The sequence below is a fragment of the Ptychodera flava genome, chromosome 2 (genome assembly GCF_041260155.1).
Source record: "Ptychodera flava strain L36383 chromosome 2, AS_Pfla_20210202, whole genome shotgun sequence".
In the NCBI taxonomy this organism is placed as follows: domain Eukaryota; kingdom Metazoa; phylum Hemichordata; class Enteropneusta; family Ptychoderidae; genus Ptychodera; species Ptychodera flava.
In genome coordinates, this window is record NC_091929.1 from 37,193,800 (window position 1) to 37,215,796 (window position 21,997).

General features: G+C 37.9%; 2 protein-coding genes across 4 annotated transcripts in view; both read left to right on the top strand.

The window, feature by feature from the left end:
- Positions 1–12,611, top strand: part of LOC139120152 (zinc finger protein 708-like) — a 72,695-nt gene extending 60,084 nt beyond the window's left edge. For both annotated transcript variants that reach the window (XM_070684312.1, XM_070684329.1), the window contains exon 3: positions 5,685–12,611. In XM_070684312.1, coding sequence (XP_070540413.1) covers positions 5,685–7,009 — 1,325 coding nt within the window. In that variant the 3' untranslated portion in view covers positions 7,010–12,611. The remainder of the gene's footprint in view (positions 1–5,684) is intronic.
- Positions 12,612–13,273: 662 nt separating this feature from the next.
- On the top strand, positions 13,274–21,064 carry LOC139120133 (zinc finger protein 420-like). Of its 2 annotated transcripts, XM_070684283.1 has the most exons (4): positions 13,274–13,597; positions 14,405–14,557; positions 15,447–15,536; positions 16,798–21,064. In XM_070684283.1, the coding sequence occupies exons 1-4, from the start codon at positions 13,480–13,482 to the stop codon at positions 18,849–18,851; spliced, it is 2,415 nt and encodes an 804-aa protein (XP_070540384.1). In that variant the 5' UTR covers positions 13,274–13,479; the 3' UTR covers positions 18,852–21,064. The 2 variants fall into 2 exon arrangements, with proteins under 2 accessions (XP_070540384.1, XP_070540391.1); XM_070684290.1 differs by lacking the exon at positions 15,447–15,536 and having other exon boundaries at positions 13,279–13,597.
- The last annotated feature ends 933 nt before the right edge of the window (positions 21,065–21,997 follow it).

The following is a 21,997-nucleotide window of genomic DNA, read 5'->3' on the forward strand; positions in this document are numbered from 1 at the left end:
CTTATCTACGGCCGTTTCATCAGCAGTGGCACTGGCAGTATCTGGGCCTGTAAACTCATTATTTTTGACTGACCTTGTTATTTTACTCCTACCTGCTGCAGCAGCTAGCGTATCACTATTTGCAGTCATTCCAGTGATGGGTGTTTGAGTGAAGTGATAAGACAGTAAACTTGGTTGTATTTTTTTGGCATCGTGCAATTACCGTCTCAACAAACATCGAAAATATTATGAGGCAATTTGTGTACGGTTAACGGAAATTTTGAAATGTTGCAATCTTTATTTCTTATCGAATCGTTCTTCGTAAAATTGATACATTTTGACTCAGCTGAGAAGACCAAGCACGCTGAGCCCTCATGATTGATTTATACACCCTTCCAACGCGCGCGGTGCATTGATATGCTAATTTGTGAAAGAAAGAAAGCAACAAGCTCGACTAGCGATTGTGCTGTGCACTGTGTTTTTTAGGTCGCTGCTCTGTTGCGTGAGCTGACGACACAGGTTGTGGAAGCACTGAACGATATTTCCTACGCGTCATCATTTACGCACGACATTTCATTTTTGCGTAAAAAAAAATATTTTTGCGTCAAATACGCATGTTTTTTGCGTAAACGCGACCTCTGGGTTCGGTGCTCCGTACTAAACAATGGCCTATTTACACGTGTGACCAGAACACCGAACTAAACGCCGAACTATATCCTGTTTTCGTGCTTGCCGTCATTACCACAATGGACGGTGTTCAAGTATGCTCTCGCAATTGCGGCAACAATTGGCCGCAGGAAGAGATCAGGCTACTAATCAATCTGGAGAGACGAAAATGTCATCCGTATGATGGACGGCACGTCGAGGGATCGGCAAGTGTATGAAGTCGTCGCTGCCAAGGCCAGGGAGAAGGGACTCGAGAGGACAGCGGAACAATGCCACAACAAAATCAAACGGTTGCGAGCTCAGTTCAAGTCCGTGTCCGACAACAACCGTCGTAGTGGCAGAGCTAGAAAAACGATGCCATTTTACGATGAGTTGTAGGTAGTAAAGGGAAAGCAACTGGTAGTAAAGGGAAAGCAACTCCACACATCGTTCATATTTGGGTTGTTTGCGTTTTGTGTATGATATTGTGTATAATATAAGTGTATATCATGTTTAACTGTTTTATGTAAAATGTTGCTTGGCCATGGCGAGACGTACCCGTAATCTACTTGTCCTGTGTTAATCCGCACTGGAGTGGAGAGACTACTGACACTGTGATCCTTTCGCGCTACGTTTCGAAAACAGAGTTTTCTTCATCAGTCGCTTAAAATTCATTTTTGATTGGTGAGACGTGTTGAATGGTTGATTGTTTTTATTTTATAATATGTTGTTCCACTTACGTTTGGTAGGGAAGCTAGAATGTCTACTGTTTGGTCTTGTTGTGTTTGTGTAGGTTCGTGTGAACCTGAGTTTGAGCTATTGTAGTTTTTGTGAAGTCTGGCGCTTATAAGTGTGTCGCTTATATTTCTGTTCCTTCTATATGCGATTATTGGTTGGTTTTGGAACAGTTTCAAGTTCACTCCAGTTTTCTGTCAGGGCTTGCTTGATTTTTGTCGTTTCGATGTACGGGCTATATGTTGTTATGAAGACTACTGTATTGTTGGTGGCGTTATTTCTTTCGCTTGACCCGAACTAAATTTATACCTTGTGCATGACGTGTAAACGTGAGATCGCTTAGATCGCTGATAACGAATATTTACAGAGATACTAATCAGATTCCCTCAGGTTTAAAAAAATACACGTGTAAACCCACCTTAAGATTTTGTATGGCTGAAACCTCATTTGCATAACTAATTGGCATGCTGTATTGTTGGTTCCCTCCCAGATTTTCAAGTAGGAGGGCATTCTATTGTGGTATGAGAGAAACCTGGAGTATACACTGTCTATCATTTATATAAGTCTGCCATAAGTATGCATATATAATTATTATATACCAGGGCTCGAATTTTTTTTAATTCACTTGCCATAGGGCAAGTGAATTTTCAATTTCACTTGTCCGGAAGAAAAATTCACTTGCCCTGAATTTCAGATGATTTAAGGAGTAAATGTGTATGGTTTTATTCATGTCATTGTAAAGAAACAGTAGCTGTAACTTACTGATAAATTTGTGTCCTTATTCTGTGTATCAAAAATAATATCTTATGTAACGTATACATGCATAGTGTTTCAGCCAGCTTTTGCTAGCATGGGGACACAGTGACCCATAGTAGGTCTTAATGGGGGATAAATTCAATTTTTGGGGAACATGTAATGTATTTCAATAAAACAACAACAGTACAGTGTCATTGTGTGTCGTCATGACCTGGTACCTGGTGTTACTGCCAATAAATAGGCAAGTCAGGTAGGTGCACTAAGGGTAACAGGCCACCAGTGTTGTGTCAAATTGTGCCCACGTGAAACTTTTAGTATCATTTAGTTTCATTAAAGAAATATTTGCTTAGTTTTTAGCTCACATTTGTGTACCAATGTGAGGTTATCTTATAAGCTGAATCAGTTCATTTGCATCTTATTTGCATTTATGTCTGTATATTTGTGGGTATATACGGATGTATGTCCGTCACACACAAAGGCTCCCATACCGCCAAAGCTACCATCTCAGTATTGGTGTACAGGTAGATGTGGGGGTTGAGATGTGAATTTGTCCAAATGAACACACCAGTGTCAAAAATGTGCAAATGAGGTAAGAAAAAGTGAAATCCTGCAAATGTGCAGGACATGCCAGTGAGAAACAGGCAAACTCTGATCTTGACTCATTTCCTGTCATTGTTTATGAACTGTTACATATTAACAGACCAGCTGCAACCATAGACAGTAGATGGGGGAAGACCGTTTATACTAAACTAAGAGGGGCTTGTTTCTGCTATACATGTTGCTAAGTTGACCTCCAGTACCTAAAGTTAGACCTTAATTACTTTTGTCAATCTTGTTTTTCTGGTTAAAATATTTCTTGTTGCTTAGCTCACATTTGGTGTACCAATGTGAGGTTATCGTATAAGCTGAATCAGTTCATTTGCATCTGATTTGCATGTCTGTATGTCTGTATATTGTGGGTATGTGCGGATGTATGTCCGTCACACACAAAGGCTCCCATACCGCCAAAGCTACCATCTCAGTATTTGGTGTACAGGTAGATGTAGGGGTTTAGATGTGATTTTGTTCAAATGAACACATCAGTGTCAAAAATGTGCAAATGAGGTAAGAAAAAGTGAAATGCTGCAAATGTGCAGGCCAGTAAGAAACAGGCCAACTCCACTGATCTTGAATCATTTCCTGTCATTGTTTATGAACTGGTACACATTAACAGACCTGATGAAACCATAGACAGTAGAAGGGGGGAAGACCGTCTATACTCAAACTAAGAGGGGCTTGTTTCTGCTATGCATGTTGCTAAAGTTGACCTCCAGTACCTAAAGTTTCAGACCTTAATTACTTTTGTCATTCCTGTTTTTCTGGTTTAAATATTTCTTGTTGTTTTTCTGGTTGTACTGTGCAGAAATCATTGTCATAATATCAACATAGAATTTTCCTCCACTGAACAGATAGAAACAACATTTATTGTTGATCATTGGTAACCCATACTGGTATATACCAATTCTGATCAAATTTGAGCGACACCGTATAATTGCGGTATTTTTTTCTGGTTTTACTGTGCAGAAATCATTGCCATAACATCAACATAGAATTTTCCTCCACTGAACAGATAGAAACAACATTTATTGTTGATCATTGGTAACCCATACTGGTATATACCAATTCTGATCAAATTTGAGCGACACCGTATAATTGTGGTATTTTTTTACATTAATTATCTGTGTTTTTTTGACATTAAAGGGATTGAAATACTTTTTCATTTTTGGTGGTAAACTTTTGCCACAAGAAATAATTAGGTGGCAATTCTAAAAATCAGGTAGCAATGTGAAGTGTATATTACCACAGATACAGAATACTTCTGCAGCATTCAGTCAGTGTTCACAGTATGACAACTGATGATATACACTACAAGCTCCTTATGTGGCACATTTATGCAGTCTTTAAGTCATGACGCAAATTTTGTTAGCCACACAAATACAAATTTTCCATGCAGAAGAAAGCATTTGGTAGCATAGTGGCAGTGTAGATACAAGTATTGTGGTGTTGTGTCATAGTTGTGATCAAGCAGGCTCAATATCATCTTCAGCATAAGTATTTTTCTTGAGACAAAAAGGGTCAGACCAAAATCCTTTAAAACAAGACACAATGATATTGTTCAATTCATTTCCCAATATTTTTAAGAGTAATAATAATAGTTTTAATGATAATGATAACATTGTAGCCCAGGAACATTTTCATTTGATATTTTGATATCATCAAGAAATGTCTGGTGATGTTCACTATTACATCATTAAACTGGAGGAATCTGCAGAAATATTAAAATCATTCAGAATCACATCATTTCTTGTAAAAGTTAAGCAGTTTGAAATAGTCCAAATGGATAATTTTAATTGTTTTACTTTTGAATTGTTGCTTTGATGTTAAGGAACCATGCAAAAATTGCAGCTCTAAAATGTGATGATTTGAAATGGATATGCTTACTGCAACTACTGTTGACAATTTCCCTTTGCCATAACTACAGTCAAGCTAAATGCCATTTAGCACAGTACCTATTGGACCTCCCTAGGTGGTTTCTTTTGAACCATAATTGTGTACTTATGGGGTCTTCATTCATGACATCACATAAGATGACCCAGATTTGACCTTTCAGGAAACCTCAAGTTTTTCTCCTTTTCCCTTGTATTATGACTCTTTTTGTGAAAGTTTCTTTTGAAATAATGGTTTTTACTATGGTTTTTACTGAGTAATTGCAGGTCAAATTTTGATTCAAGCAAAGTAGGTAAAACTTGGACTATAGACGACCGGTACGTGGGACTCACGGAGGCAAAGCCAAGTCTCAGTTTATTCATGGTCGTAATACGTCCATGATGTATTGTAGCATGGTCCGTCCATGAGGGACTTTGATTGCAGTATCGAACAGCAACAATGTTTGCTTCACGTACCAGGGAATTTGTAACTTTGTAGAAAGGAGAGTAAAGTGTTTCAATACATTGCAACTTTGTAGGAAGGAGGGTAAACTGTTTCAACATCTTACAACATTTTATTGTAAGCTGTAGTTTTCTGTTGAGGAGGCATCGTGACATGATTTCATGAGAAGAAAAAACATAAGAGCATGCAAAGACGTCAATATTTTGCCATTTTGTAACCAAGTAGAACAGAGCTATTTTATCGGCCGGCCGTATCGAAAGCAGTACACTCAAAAGAGCTAGAGGGCAGTGGCAGCGCGTACGTACAGTCATGCAGTGGCCCCATTGGAATTCACTTGTCCATCGGGCTAAGAGAATGTTATTTTCACTTGCCCGGACTCAAAATTCACTTGTCACGGGCGTCGGGCGGCGAGAATTTTCGAGCCCTTTATACATACATACATATATAGAATGCAATATACGTATCCCCTTTGACTTATTCCATGTGATAAAGACATTAATCTGTTAAAATTTTGGAGTTTGTCAATTGCTTTTAGAATAATCATTAAAACTGTTAATTTACTGAATTTAACTGTCCTAACCCAATCCTTGTAAAAAATATTGCTATAATACACTTTTCTATACCCTTCTATCTACAAACAGAGGCAACAATGGTAATACAGAGTCTTGTCCAAAATGGTCATGTCACCTTGGAGTGTGGCAGCCTTAACACAGAAAAGGCCTTTACTGCACAGCATGACCACGTTGACAACCAATCTACAGAGGACAAAGATTCCTTCAGTTTGTCTGAGAGTCATTCGAATAATGATGAAAATAACTCACAGAATGCACTGGTACAGGTACGCAGTAATAAGAGCCAGGAGTGTGAAAGAGGTGATTGGAAAACAAGGTTTGTGAAGGATTGCCCATTGCAAATAGAAGAGTCTTCTTTCTGTTCAGAAAGTTGGACAACATTAGTTTGGAAGTGTGCACTAAATGGCAATGTTGAAAGAAAGAACAGACCACATGCATATACGGATTGTGGTGAAACATTCACACAAGAGGACATTCTTAGGAAGCACAGATTGACCCATTCAGGCCTCAGACCGTATGAATGCAAAGAGTGTGGTAAAACATTCACACAAAAGAGTAATCTTAGTAAGCACAACTCAGTCCATTCCAACCTCAGACCATATGAGTGTGAAGTATGTGGTAAATCATTCAAAGATAGAAGCAATCTTAGGAAGCACAGATTGATCCATTCAGGGCTCAGACCATATGAATGCAAAGATTGTGGTAAAACATTTGTATGTATGGACCACCTGAGGTACCACAATTTGATCCATTCTGGTCTCAGACCATATGAGTGTGAAGTGTGTGGTAAAACATTCACACTAAACAGAAATCTTAGTGAGCACAGATTGACCCATTCAGACCTCAGGCGGTATGAATGCAAAGAGTGTGGTAAAACATTCAAGCACAAGAGTAGTCTTAGTGTGCACAATGTGGTTCATTCCAACCTCAGACCATATGAGTGTGAAGTGTGTGGTAAATCATTCAAAGATAGAGGCAATCTTAAAAAGCACAGATTGATCCATTCAGACCTCAGGCAGTATGAATGCAAAGAGTGTGGTAAAACATTCAAACACAAGAGTAGTCTTAGTGTGCACAATTTGGTTCATTCCAACCTCAGACCATATGAGTGTGAAGTGTGTGGTAAATCATTCAAAGATAGAGGCAATCTTAAAAAGCACAGATTGATCCATTCAGGCCTCAAACCGTATGAATGCAAAGAGTGTGGTAACTCATTCGTACGTATGGAGCAACTTAGGCACCACAATTTGATCCATTCAAACCTCAGACCATATGAGTGTGAAGTGTGTGGTAAAACATTCACACGAAAGAGCACTCTTAGGGAACACAGATTGATCCATTCAGACCTCAGGCGCTATGAATGCAAAGAGTGTGGTAAAACATTACACAAATGAGGGCCCTTCGTAGGCACAATTTGATCCATTCCAACCTCAGACCATATGAGTGTGAAGTGTGTGGTAAAACATTCACACTAAAGATAAATCTTAGTGAGCACAGATTGACCCATTCAGACCTCAGGCGGTATGAATGCAACGAGTGTGGTAAAACATTCAAACAAAAGAGTACTCTTAGTAAGCACAATGTGGTTCATTCAAACCTCAGACCCTATGAGTGTGAAGTGTGTGGTAAAACATTCAAAGATAGAAGCACTCTTAGGAGGCACACACTGATCCATTCAGGCCTCAAAACTGTATGAATGCAAAGAGTGTGGTAAAACATTCAAACAAAAGAGTAGTCTTAGTGTGCAGAATTGGTTCATTCCAACCTCAGACCATATGAGTGTGAAGTGTGTTGTAAAACATTCAAAGATAGAAGCACTCTTAGGAGGCACACACTGATCCATTCAGGCCTCAAACCGTATGAATGCAAAGAGTGTGGTAAATCATTTGTACATATGGGCCAACTTAGGCACCACAATTTGATCCATTCTGGTCTCAGACCATATGAGTGTGAAGTATGTGGTGAAGCTTTCAAAGATAGAAGCACTTGTAGGAAGCACAGATTGACCCATTCAGGCTGTATGAATGCAAAGATTGTGGTAAAACTTTCATAAGTAAGGGATATCTTTGGGAGCACAGATGGACACCACACGCTCATGTTTGTATTATGTTATATAGTTTTGATATTTTGCACCGCAACAATCCATAATGACAAGTTTACTACGCGATGTTTCCACAGCGGTTTCAGTTATCGTGGTACCACTATGCCATACACTGATACAGCTACGATCTGTAGTCTTGCTGCGTTTTTACTTAGCAATGCAAAGAGTGTCGTAAATCATGTCCACGGAAGAACACTCTTATGAGAGACAATTTCATCCATTCAAACCTCAAACTATATGAGTGTGAAGTGTGTGGTAAAACATTCACACTAAAGAGCAGTCTTAGTGAGCACAGATTGACCCATTCAGACCTCAGGCGTTATGAATGCTAAGATTGTGTTAATATATTCACAATTAAGGGCCGTCTTAGAGAGCACATTTTCACCAATTTGGATGTCAAACCGTATGAATGCAAAGAGTGGTAAAACATTCACACATGTGTACAAACGTAGGGAGCACATATTGACCCATTGCAATGTAAAACCATGTGAATGCAAATTTTGCGGTAAAACATACAATTAAGGGCTGTCCTAGGGAGCACAGATTCACCAACTTCAGTGTCAAACTGTATGAATGCAAAGAGTGTGTTAAAAAAATACACAAGTAGGGAGGCCAGCAGGTCGCCCTGGACGTGCTGAATTGACACTCAATCACCAGTGACTTAGTCATGTTCAAAATTGAAAAACATCGATAACGGGAAAGAAAATTGTGGAAAAAAATACATGAGGCTAAAAATTAAAAATGCATCTATTCTCTCATATTTTTTTATTTCTTTATATGAACTACTTACTTTTTGAATAAACTGCAAAATTGAGCTAGAAACGGTACCGGGAACGGCGATCTGAAACATGGCAGCACCTAATATTTACATCGCTGATTTTGAAACGCATTTTTGAAGGTGAGCCAATCAAACATCCCTTACATCGAATACTCATTTGAAAGCCCAGATCTCGCTCTTTCTCGCGATATAAGGTTCTTCACCAACATAGGGCAGTGTACCGGTATATGACCAAATCCGAGACAAAAAATTGAGAGCGATTTTTCCGAGACCTAACCCGACCAACTCTCAGTGAAACGTCCTCTAGTACGCAGTTTATCATTATTTCTTTTGAATTTTTGCTAGAAAAATGAGAAATTTTGAACAGCTCACGTATTTATTGACGGAGATATTGACCACGCTTCACAGTAAGTGAGGCTACCCACAATTCTCCATGATCCGTACACACGGAGATCACTCATTGAACTGGAGCAAATTTCTTCTGTACACAGAACAGCTCGGTCCATATATCAAAATTCTGGGACCATAGTTTTGATAATCATAATTCTCTAATTTCTCACGGTGAATAATGAGAAGATCAATCCCTTTTGCGCAGAGGAGATAGCAATTTTGTGATTTTGTCGACATACACAATATTTTCAAGGAAACTAAGGGAATAAGTTGCATCTGTGTTGGCAAAAGAAAGGGTATTGATTTTTTTAAATATTTGTAACAAAGGAAATTTGCATGTCTGACAGGTGGTATGATGAGACCATCTTAGTTGCTGATAACTTTACCATGACAAGTGTGCAATTTTTAGCACCTCCAAACATCGACTTCTCATTCAATTTACTCCTGAATTTTAAAGATGATCAATAATTTTGGAACATGGTTTTAACCAATAATCCTTAAATTAAATTCTAAGTTTCAAATTGTTCAGAAACTGATAAAATTGAAGAAGCCTTTACCAAATAATGTCAAAACTCCACATGGCCCCAGTGGTGATGTTTTGAAAGCCTTTATTTGGATAAAATACTTTTTGTAGGTAGTTTTAATGCAGTAGAGCTATTCAAAAGTGTCATCAGCTCAAAAAGACATTCAATTTGATATATCACTTATGCCATTTGAGCTTAATATTTTCATTTTGTCATTTCTCGTAAGTGTCGTTCATCAGTTGCCATGGATAAATCCAATATGGCCACCATCGTAATCGCGTAATTTTAGGATACATTTGTGTGTGCCATTGAAATCTATCTCCATGCCAAATTTGGTACAAAAAGATGTTTTATTAACAAAGTTACAGCAAATTTACTGTAAATTTCAGCTAAAAACTCCTTCATTTTTGTCCCATTGTTCCCATTGTTATTATATGTATTGTCTTTCTACAGAAAGAGTAAAAGTGAATGTTTTAAAAAGCTATAAAATTGTAACCGTTCATCCAATTTCGAAAATTAAAAAAATGTTTAGCTTCTCTCATTGAAATCTAAAAAACTACATTAATTAAAATGCAGATTGAACATTTCAAAATTTCAGTTGGCCTCCCTAATACAAGTAAGGGCTCCCTTAGTGTACACATCCTGAGAGAGAAGTTGCTAGCAGTGATCAATACATTTCTACAGATCTAATCTTATAAGTCTTAATGGAGTTTCCTGATAATAAGCCCTGGGTATTTATTCATAAAATGGGTAAAGTATAAATTAAATGGGGGATTGCATCATTATCTATATCTCTAAGTCCATGAGGTGATACATACTGATTTTACCGATTTTTGACATTTACCTAACAATTCAATCTCCACACAGAGATTAAAGGGCTTAGGGGCAGCAGTGCTGTATGGATAATTCAAACCAAGCTAGAGGGTTTCCAAGTCGTTGACCACACGCCCCCCACCAATCTCTGCTGCAGGAAAATTTGAATATTCTAAACTTCTTTCAGTCCTGCGCATGCCCAGCTGTTTAAATGTGGCGAAAATAGCAGATTTTGATAGGAGCTATCTAGCTAGAGATCGCAATTTCTGCACACTGGTAAAAATAATACATTATACACAAGTAAAAATAATAAATAATCTGCTAAAACTTTGAAAATCGCGTCTGCAAAGCTGACAGCCGTTGGGGCATACATTTTGAATCATTGATTCACATCCATGTAACCTAGAGCAAGGTCTATGTTTTGCAAGTGTTCACGGAATCAAGTATCAATATTGAAACTAGTGTATTATTAATTTATCTAAATTTTTTGGTTCAAAGTATTATATATAAAAAAGACAAATAATGTATATCATGAAAAACGCGGAATACCCAAAAAGTTGGTGAAATCTGTCCCCTGTGGCAGAGATTAGTGTGGCTACTGCTGAGACTCCCTAGCTATGTTTTAATTTTCCAGGCCGCTACAATCTCTGTAGGGAGATTGCTAACAATTATGAGGGGAAAGTAGAGCTGTCCATAACTGCCTTTCCATTGACATGTGCAGAAAATACACCCTCCCACTGAATTAGGATGCCTTATATGCTTGAAGACTTGCAGATGAAAATCTCACTGACTTTCCTTTAAGATATTAACATTTTGCATTTCAGAACATCACATAAATAAAGTTTAGATACTCAAAATCAATATCCTGATTTTCTTGTATTTATTTCTGAATGAGCAGAGACTAGGAAATCACTATGACAGTCATATTGAGCTCTCAGCATCTATTTTCACCTAAATAGAAGTTGCATAAGGAGTCCTGTAGTCAGAGTATGAAATAACAGTCTACCTGCATTGGGCATTGAAAGTACAGCCTTAGGGTATTCAGTAGTCATTAATGATAATAAATAAATATGAAAATTATTATTATATTATTATTATTTTATATTTATAAAGAAAAATGGAAAATATGAAAATTGTTAAAGAAATAGACTATATACATATAGAAAGAGTAGGTTTTGAAAGAGGCTGGGTAATTTTCATAGGAATTCAATGTGTGCAATTGTGTTTCATAATGATGATGATAATAATTTTAATATTTTCCGTTTTTCTTTAATATTATTTTTTTCCTATTTCTTCATAATAATAATAATATGTTCATATTTCTTTATTATCATTAATGACTACTGAATACCCTGTAGTACAGCCATTCCAGTTTACCTGACAGGATTGAAAATAGCTCAATGTAATAGTATCTGATGTTTTTGGTTTGTTGAGATATTAGAGGTAATTTGAATTATGCAAGAATAGTAACCAGGCCATAATACCTGGGTATTATTTTCTTAGAATTTCCCATAAATGCGAATGACATAGTAAACACCGATATTATGTAAAAATAGAAGAGTGACATGTGAATGAAATAAAGGAACTATTTGAAAATATACATCAGTGTATGTGACTTGATTTGGTTTGTTTGCATGTTTTCATCAAGGGCAATCAACCAACAAAACTATCTGTGAAAAAAGTTCATGAGTCGTACTGTCATGCCTTGAAGGTTGGTATTTTTTGTCCTGTGTCATCGACGTGAATATATCAGGTGGGCACCTATGTCACCAGCACCGAGTTAAAAAGGGCTCAAGTTCATGGAGTAAGATGTGGTTGGAGGCTGAGGTTTTCTGTGGATTTTTAATATACAAATACTCTTCACTCAAAGATGAAGAGAGCCGATTGAAACTAAAGCAGTGTTATTTCCTTTCAGTGTAGATTTCTAAAACATTCTCTTACAAATGGTTTTGTGATGAGGGAAGAAACAAGGGTTTGCTGACAACACTACTGACTTGAAATGCACACCATGACATACAAATCATGCTAAGAAAAACTGCTGACTCAGCATTTTTGCAAGTTTTTCACACACAGAATCTTATAGTTGTATCTTGTAAATGTAAACCACTGTTATCATCCATGTTATCCATTTGCTGTCAACATTGCACAACCAGATATTTGTGTCAGTTGAGCATTTTACTCCTGGACCATTTCAATCTGATTAAAATCAGATGTAGAGTACGGCGACCTCTGTCACCTCTCAGAGGCAACAGCAAGAGAATACCGCACAAGTACAGAGGTTGTCATACTCTACATCTGATTTTAATCATATTGACTCCATTTGTAATTTTTTGTGTACATTTATTGATTAAAGATAAGATTGGTTGATAAAGCTACCATGCTGAACGTGTTATTCTTAATTCAGAAATATAGCATTAAGAAAACAAATCTAAACTCGAAGATTTAAATTTGGTCCACTGTTAATGTAAATGGTCATGGGAAACAGTGAAAAAATGAAATTTGCCTATATTTCAACATTTCTTGATTTCTGGAAGAAATGTTTAGCCGAATAATGTTACGGATTATGTAACTCGTATTGCAGCATGCCAGCAAGCAAGCCTCTTTTTTTGAAAAAAACTTATTCCAACAAAGGGGCGAATGGAACAAATCTACATAAATATGAATGGTCGAGCAAATGACTGACATTACAATGCAACTTGTCAGAAAAAATTAATCATTTTACTAAAAGAAGCGAAAGAGAAATATCAAAATAAAAATCCATATCATCATATAGATGCGTTCAGGACACAGCAACTTTTTTTGAAAAAGATAATTTTTTTCCAAAAAGTGATAAATAAAACAAATCTACATATTTGTGAATGTGTCAAGTGAAGTTATTCAACTAAAAAGATCATCATATAAATTCTTTCAGGACGAACCCTTCTCCTTCAAGTCTTACAAGGCTTGAAAACTTGGGATAAAATTCTTAGCTCTGTTAATCATCTTATTTTCGAAACATAATGTATTCATCCATGGAGGAACAGTTTACAGGATGACTCGGGCAGCCACAAGCCCATCAGCGAAAAGCGCCCCCAACAATGATATGGTAGTTCAAAGGTCAAACGTTTGAATGGGTCTTCTTCAACAGGTAGCAACTTACGCCAGCAGCATACCGAGGTTGTAAATCGCCATTTCTTCTGTTATTTTCACCTGTGGTTACATTTCCTGAGTGTTTCCACGTTTTTTTAGGGTTTGTGCGACAGGAATCGTTGTATCAAGATGACATCGGCGGGAATAATGAACAATAACAGCGCTACTCTTCGGGGTCGAGAGTATCAGACCAGTAACATTTTCTCCAGTGGCAGATATACATGTGACATTCTCTTCAGTCCTAAAGGTATTTACTCCACCATGTATGTCAGCCCCTTAAAGTAGTCCCCATCGGTCTATCGAAGATTACAGAATGTGTCCATTTGTGAAGTAATATATTGTTTCACGCCTCTTCTGTCTATAGACGCTTGTACCATGGAGCTAAAAACGGAGTAGCTCCGTGCATGGATGCTGGAGCTAATGCTATGGCGAGAGTGCCCGGCTTTGGCCACGTCGCGTCAATTCCAAACTCGCGACTTGCGAGGCAGCGTAGCCGAAGCCGTACACTCTTGCAATACCTACCCTGGAGCTAGCTTGTACCTAGCTGTACATCTGTAGGTCAAGGTTTTGCCTGGGTATTTGGGTTGGAATGCAAATCTGGTTTTGCGGTCCAACCCCTATACCCAGGCAAAACCTCGAGCTACAGTACTGCAGCCAGCATGTACCAACAGTTGAACTGCGGTCGCGGCCATTGGTCGAAAATTTAAAAATAAATGACATCACAGCTGGAGGGTACCCTACAAATAAAATTCTACCGTAGTTTTCCTCATACAATGTGTAAAAATGTATGCGAATTTGTAATGACAAATAAGTGATAGGATGTAAATATCAAACAGCAACAAGGAAAATCACACCACAATGCAGTGATGGTAAAAATCGTAATGAATCATAAGGGATCTCCATCACTTTACCTCAGTTGTATGTGAGGCTTGAAATGTATGCAAGTGTCTGACACGGCACGATTGACCCAAATGAATTTTACTGCCATATGCAGTCATGATACATTGATTTTGTGTGGCTTAATATGTAAGTGATGTGTTCTGTATTTTCTCAGAATGTTCAGCAATTTGTAAAGCTGCAAGACTGTTTGACCAACTACATGTGTTAGGAAAATCGTTTGAGTGTCTTTCAAGTACCGTATGTCAGAAAAGTCAAGACGACACATCATCTATAGCAGCACAGTCCCTCCACCAAACAGTGATAGCAGGTAAAAATAAGGCTCTATATGAGGCTCGGTTTCATGTGTGTTGATACAGCAGTTGTTTAAGTACATGGTCTGTCGTTGTGCCAGCATTTCAAACTTGTTCACATCTGTTATACTGGCACACGTGTTTAATGACAGCGTGTTTGATTACGCTGTCATTGGATACTGGTTGAATTACATACAAGTACATGTAGCATTTTGGTGTTTTCAAGGGATTAAACAGGGCGGTATCTGCAATATCTGCCAGTATCTCTATGTGTCACTGATGGGCCTTTGATAATAAAAGCTGACGCACAAGAAACGTAATTCCTTCGTTTTACTTGAAACCCCCTCCCTCCCCCTCAAAACGAAAGTTCTTATGCGAAATCAATTTCGTAAAACGACGTATTATGATGCCATTTCTGACAAACTCACTCGCATCTCTCCTATCCGGATGCCCATGAAAAATACCGGAAGTGCAGATTAATTAATAAACCTCCACTTTACGCGTATCACTTTTTAAGACACAGAACATTTTAATATATTTTGCACGTGGGAAAATATTTCACGTACATGTTTCACGTTGAAAAGCATACAAGTTTTATTTCACGTTTATGTCTTTTTGTTGTCTTTTCTGTCTCCGTATTTTGTGGTCATTCTGTTCTCGATGAACGCAAAGGTAGTATTGCGTTCTTGCTGCAAAGTCGCACCTCGAAAACAATAGACGAATATCCTTATGCGATTTTGACGCACACAAAACAAAATGAGCTTTAACCCCCTCCCTCCCTAAATGAAAGAATTACGTTTGTCGTGCGTCAGCTTTTATTATCGACGTCCCCTAAAAAGTCTGTTTGTGTGGCTGAAACCTCATTTGCATAACTAATTAGCATACTGTATTGTTGGTCCCCTCCAGGATTTTCAAGCAGGGAGGACAATTCTCTATTGAGATATGAGAAAAACCTGGAGTATACACTGTCTATCATTTATATTATGTCTGCCATAAGTATGCATGAGAGCTACTTAAAAGCTACTCAAAATTACTTGAGTGCATCCCTGAATAAGTGAATTTCTGTAATGCAAGAAGTTTGCATGAGTGCATTAGCAACATGTACATTTTAAAATCATGTAAATTTAATGATTTGTCATCTCAAATAATATTATATAGGGCTCAGCCTTGGTGTCGCGCCAGGGGTTAAGATTGGCAATGTTATTTGTATTGATTCATGATAAAATGTAATTATTGTTATTTCATAAACGTTTATATGACAACTATGCCCAGTTTCCCTCTGATGAAAGCAGTTCACGTACGTACACGTCAAACCCTGCAGCAGTGCAGGTATAGATTTTCTGTAACGTGTAAAAATTTTGGACAAAAATTGGCAATTTTTAGAATGATAACAGCCTATCGCGTTAAACAAGGGACGTATTGTGCAATCATTATCGTTGCAATGGTAACCGCACTGCCAACCTTCCACTTGCAAGCTGAAAACTACAGCGTAACAGCGTTCCGTCTAAAACTGGCAATTTTTGAATCTAATTATTGACACAGGGGGCGCTCTTCTAAAATTCAATCCCAGCATTCTTTGCGTATGCCCCCGTTCATATGCACGACAGTTTTCTCCCTTTATCTGTATTAACGATATTTTGTATCAGCGATAAGGTGCATAATAACATTTACTGGCTAATAAAAGAGGTATATTTTATAAATGGCATGTTATATAATAGTAATTTCTTTCGTATTTGTTTATTTACGAGTACTCAAAAATAAAACATGGCGGCGCCCATGAAAGAAGGGTACACTTCCGGTTACTCGCATAGTATATTATGAATAAGCGCATGCGTAGTCAGTAAGCCGCTGGCGCGACTATTAATTGCCACTGCTGTGCATAATACTGAAATTACATGAGGTTAGCATTACTCTCTGTAGGATAACATTTGCTTCATTGTCATTTATTTTTTCTTATTAAATGAATCCAAAATAAGCAGTTCCTTTCCTGGCCTTTCACCTTTAATTCAGTAAATGATTAATCAGATTTCAACTCACAACTTCAGTTGCCTATTCCCCTCATGAATGCAATATACGTATCCTCTTTGACTTATTCCATGTGATAAAGTTATTAATCTGTTAAAATTTTGAAGTTTTGTCAATTGCTTTTAGAATAATCATTAAAACTCTTAATTTACCAAATTTAACTGTCCTAACTCAACCCTTGTAAGAAATATTGCTATAATGCACTTTTCTATACCCTTCTATCTACAAACAGAGGCAACAATGGTAATACAGAGTCTTGTCCAGAATGGTCATGTCACCTTGGAGTATGGCAGCCTTAACACAGAAAAGGATAGAGAAGACTTTACTGCACAGCATGACCACGTTGACAACCAATCTACAGAAGACAAAGATTCCTTCAGTTTGTCTGAGAGTCATCTGAATAATGATGAAAATAACTCACAGAATGCACTGGTACAGGTACGCAGTAATAAGAGCCAGGAGTGTGAAAGAGGTGATTGGAAAACAAGGCTTGTAAAGGATTGCCCATTGCAAATAGAAGAGTCTTATTCTTCAGAAAGTGGTACAACATTGGTTTGGAAAAGTGCACTGAATGACAATGTTGAAGGAAATAACAGAGCACATCAATGCATGGATTGTGGTGAAACATTCACTCAAAAGGACAGCCTCAGGAAGCACAGACTAATCCATTCAGACCCAAGACCATATGAATGCCAAGTTTGTGGTAAAACATTCACACAACAGAGCAATCTTAGTAAGCACAACTCGGTCCATTCAAACTTCAGACGATATTTATGTGAAGTATGTGGTAAAACATTCAAAGATAGAACCACTCTAAGGGAGCACAGGTTGATCCATTCAGGCATCAGGCCATATGAATGCAAAGAGTGTGGTAAAACATTCAAAAGTAAGGGCAGTCTTAGGAAACATAGCAGTAGACTCGTCCATTCTGGTCTCAGACCATATGAATGCAAAGAGTGTGGGAAAACATTCACACAAAAGAGCAGCCTTAATAAGCACAATTTGGTCCATTCCAACCTCAGACAACATGAATGTGAAGTGTGTGGTAAAACATTCACAGATAATAGTGCTCTTAGTGAGCACAGATCGGTCCATTCAGACCTCAGACCATATGAATGTAAAGAGTGTGGTAAAACATTCACACTAAAGCGCCATCTTCGTGTGCACAGACGGATCCATTCTGGTCTCAAACCATATGAATGCAAAGAGTGTGGTAAAACATTCGCACGTAGCGACTATCTTAGTACGCACATTTTGGTCCATTCAGACCTCAGACCATATGAATGTGAAGTATGTGGTAAATCATTCAAAGATAAAAGCACTCTTAGGAAGCACAGATTGACCCATTCAGGCCTCAGACCGTATGAATGCAAAGAGTGTGGTAAAACATTCACACGTAATGAACTGCTTAGGGAGCACAGATTGACCCATTCTGGTGTCAAACCGTATGAATGCAAAGAGTGTGGTAAAACATTCACACGAAAGCGTGGTCTTACGAGACACAATTTGGTCCATTCAAAACTAGGACCATGTGAATGTGACTTTTGTGGTAAAACATTAAAAAATAATAGTGCTCTTAGGGAGCACAGATTGACCCATTCAGGCCTCAGACCATATGAATGTAAAGAGTGTAGCACAACATTCACACATAAGGAACAGCTTAGGGAGCACAGATTGACCCATTCTAGTGTCAGACCGCATGAATGCAAAGAGTGTGGTAAAACATTCACACAAAAGGACAATCTTAGAAGACACAACCTGGTCCATTCAAACCTCAGACCATATGAATGTGAAGTATGTGGTAAAACATTCAAAGATAGAAACTCTCTGAGAAGCCACAGTCTGACCCATTCAGGTCTCAAACCGTATGAATGTAAAGTGTGTGGTAAAACATTCAGAGGTATTGGCCATTTTAACGAGCACAGATTGACCCATCTTGGAGTCAAACCATATGAATGCAAAGTTTGTGGTAAGATTTTCACACGTAAGGACCACTGTGATATGCACACTTTGGTCCATTCAAACCTCAGACCATATGAGTGTGAAGTATGTGGTAAAACATTCAAAGATATCAGCGCTCTTACACGGCACAGATTGACCCATTCAGGCCTCAAACCGTATGAATGCAAAGACTGTGGCAAAACATTCACAATTAAGGGCCGCCTTCGGGAGCACAGATTCACCCATTCGGATTTCAAACCATATGAATGCAAAGAGTGTGGTAAAACATTCACACAAAAGGGCAGCCTTACGAAACACAATGTGAAGTTCCATTCAAACCTCTGACCATGTAAATGTGAAGGAAGTGGTAAAACATTCAAAGATAGAAGCACTCTTAGGGGCAGATATTGACCCATTATGGCCCCAGACTGTATGAATGCAAAGTGTTGTAAAACATTCACAGAAAATGATAGTCTTAGAATCAGAGATCGATCCATTCAGGTGTGTCAGACTATATGAATGCAAAGAGTTTGGTAAGACATCTACAGCAAAGAGCAGTCTTAGGAAACACAATCTGATCCATTCAAACCTCAGACGTATGAATGCAAAGAGTGTGGCAAAACATTCACACAAAAGGGCAATTATAGGATATATCAATTGAGCCACTCTGGTGTCAGACAATATTTTTGAACTGCTTGTCAGATTGCTTTGGACTTTGGTCTGAAAGGTCCCTTGGGATGACCTAAATCAGCGTTGTTGAAATTGTGATGAAACTTGCAATATTGTATTTTGGGGGACAAGTTTTGCTGTTTTTTTTAATACCAAATATGTTTTTTTAAGAATTCCCTCGTCTGATTGCAAAAACTTTGGAACCACTGTGCATTTCACTTAAAAGAATTTAGGGGCCATTGACAATAAAAGTTTACGCACGACAAACGTAGTTCTTTCGTTAGAGGGGAGGGGGTAAAAGCTCATTTCGTTTTATATGCGTCAAAATTGCATAAGGATTTTCGTCCGTTGTTTAAGAAGTGCGACTTTGCAGCAAGAATGCAATACTACCTTTGCGTTCATCGAGAATAGAATGACCACAAAATACGGAGACAGAAAAGACAACGAAAGACATAGATGTGAATAAAACCTTGTCTGCTTTTTCAACGTGAAACATTTTCCTACGTGCAAAAATACATTAAAATGTTCTGTGTCTTAAAAAGTTAAACGCGTAAAGTGGAGGTTTATTAATTAATGTGCACTTCCGGTATTTTTTCATGGGCATGTGGATCGGAGAAGTGCGTGTGGGTTTGTCAGAAACGGCATCATAATACAAAATTGATTTCGCATAAGAACTTTTGTTTTGAGGGGGGAGGGAGGGAGGGGGTTTCAAGTAAAACTAAGGAATTACGTGTCTTGTGCGTCAGCTTTTATTATCAACGGCCCCTTAGTGTTTATATGTTTGCTGAACTCTAACTCCTTTGTTCTGTGTGTTGTCAGCTGTTCAGACAGAATACAGCCATGTGTTTTATGTACTCTTGGGTCAATTCTGTTATTTTTTGGCCATAACTCCACACAAAAATTTGATCCCCCTCCAAAGCCACTGATTGTAAAATTTGACCCCCTTATAAAAATAGTTTTGTAAAAGTCAACACCCCCCTGATTTCCCCTGACCCCTTCTCCATAAAAAACAAATGCTCCCTATAGTGTACACATCCTGACAGATTAGTCACTTGCAGTGATCGAATATTTCTACAGATCTGATTTTCTAAGTGGTATGGGAGTTTTCTGATAATGGGTCAAGGGCGTTTATTCTAAAAATGGGCCACACCTGGAGCTCATTAAAAGCCCAGAGTGTTAATTTGGTAGGGTAACCAACACCCACTAATTACTCACAAAAGCATGTGTTTGATTTGAAGCTCAATCAGTGGCAAATAAAGAGTAAGATGTTGCAGAATACCTTTTCATAAAAGTTCTTTCTTTTTTATCTTTTCCTTTGTATAAAAGTCTGACAAGTCCACCTGTGCCTTAGAAACAATGTTCAGACTTTTTTGTATCTATGAATGACATAGCTGTACTTACGAACACATTACATGATACAATACAAAAAAGATGTCAACCGGTGGACATAAACTGCTACAAGGTATCACTGTCTATCTCAGGATCATTCCATTTGTAGTTATTTTCAGTACAGTAGGGGTGTCTGACGTAGATCAGATAAGAAATTTGGATCCAGGATAATTGCAGATGTCATAATCAGCCCTACAGTAGAAAGCATTACACTCTTTGTAATTAACTTAAGTGCTGTTTTCATTGGCATTTCGAATTTTATTTATTTGATTTATATTTATTAAGATTTATCCAACATAAACTAAAAAAAAAAGGATGTGAACTATTTACAACCATTATGTCATTAATTAAAAACTATGTGCAGGTCCAAGTGCCGAGGATCAATTTTAAGAGTATCAAGGTTGTGAATAGTTCACATACTTTTCATTTCCTGCCATCTGCCCATTGTAGCTCTTTATGTAAACGTGGTCAATACCACGGGGTGGCACATTTGATATCGGGGGGGGGGGGGGGGGGTCTAGAAGATTGAGGAAGCATTATTTTTTCTCCAACTCTCCAACCTTTTCTTTTTGTTATGCCTTCTCTGGCTGATTTTTTTTTATTGACATTTGTTTATGTTTGTTTGTTGAGATATTAGGGTAAGGTGAATCAGGTGTACATTTAGTTGTGGAAGTGCAGCTATCTGTTGGTGGGGTAGCGTGCGTCACGATACAGGTCATCAAAAGGTCAACCCCCACCGTTGCGGGGTTGACATTTTGATGACCCGCATGGCGACGCATGCTACCCTGCCAACAGATAGTTGTGTTTCCACAGTTAGTGTACACCATGCAAGAATAGTAAGCAGGACCGGATGCCTGCTGTTTTCTATGAATTTTCTCTGCAGCACTGTATCATACCAATGTATCAACATACTAAACACCAATATTTATGTACCAATACAAGAGTGGTATGTGAATGAAATAAAGGAACTATTTGAAAATATACATCAGTGTGTGTGACATGACTTTCTTTGTTTCGCATGTTTTTATAGAGCGCAATCGACCAACAAAACTATATGTGATAAAAAAGTTAATAAGTGGTACGGGTCGTGGCAGAAAGGTTGGTATTTTTTTCCTGTTTCAGTGACATTGAAATATCAAGAGGGCATGTTTGTCATTTGCAGTAAGGGGACTAACTTTGTTTCTATTACTGATCAGGCCATGGAGGAATAACAGTCCAGGCAGTCAGATTTGTGGGAGGCTGAGGTTTTTTCAAGTGCATGGCACTCTAAGATGAAGGCAGCTGATTAAAACGAAAGAATTGGTATTTCCTATCAGTGTAGATTCAAAATATTCTTTTACAAATGGTTTGCTGATGAAGGAAGAAACAAAGGCATTGAATGTACACCATAACATATTTACAAAGCTCACTGAAAATTGCTGAGTTTGCATTTT

Coding starts and splice junctions, on each gene's coding strand:
- LOC139120133 (XM_070684283.1), top strand. CDS start 13,480: ATGACATCGGCGGGAATAATGAACAATAACAGCGCTACTCTTCGGGGT. Junction 14,558..15,446: donor CCACCAAACAGTGATAGCAG/GTAAAAATAAGG, acceptor GGTCCCCTCCAG/GATTTTCAAGCAGGGAGGAC. Junction 15,537..16,797: donor TTATATTATGTCTGCCATAA/GTATGCATGAGA, acceptor ATCTACAAACAG/AGGCAACAATGGTAATACAG.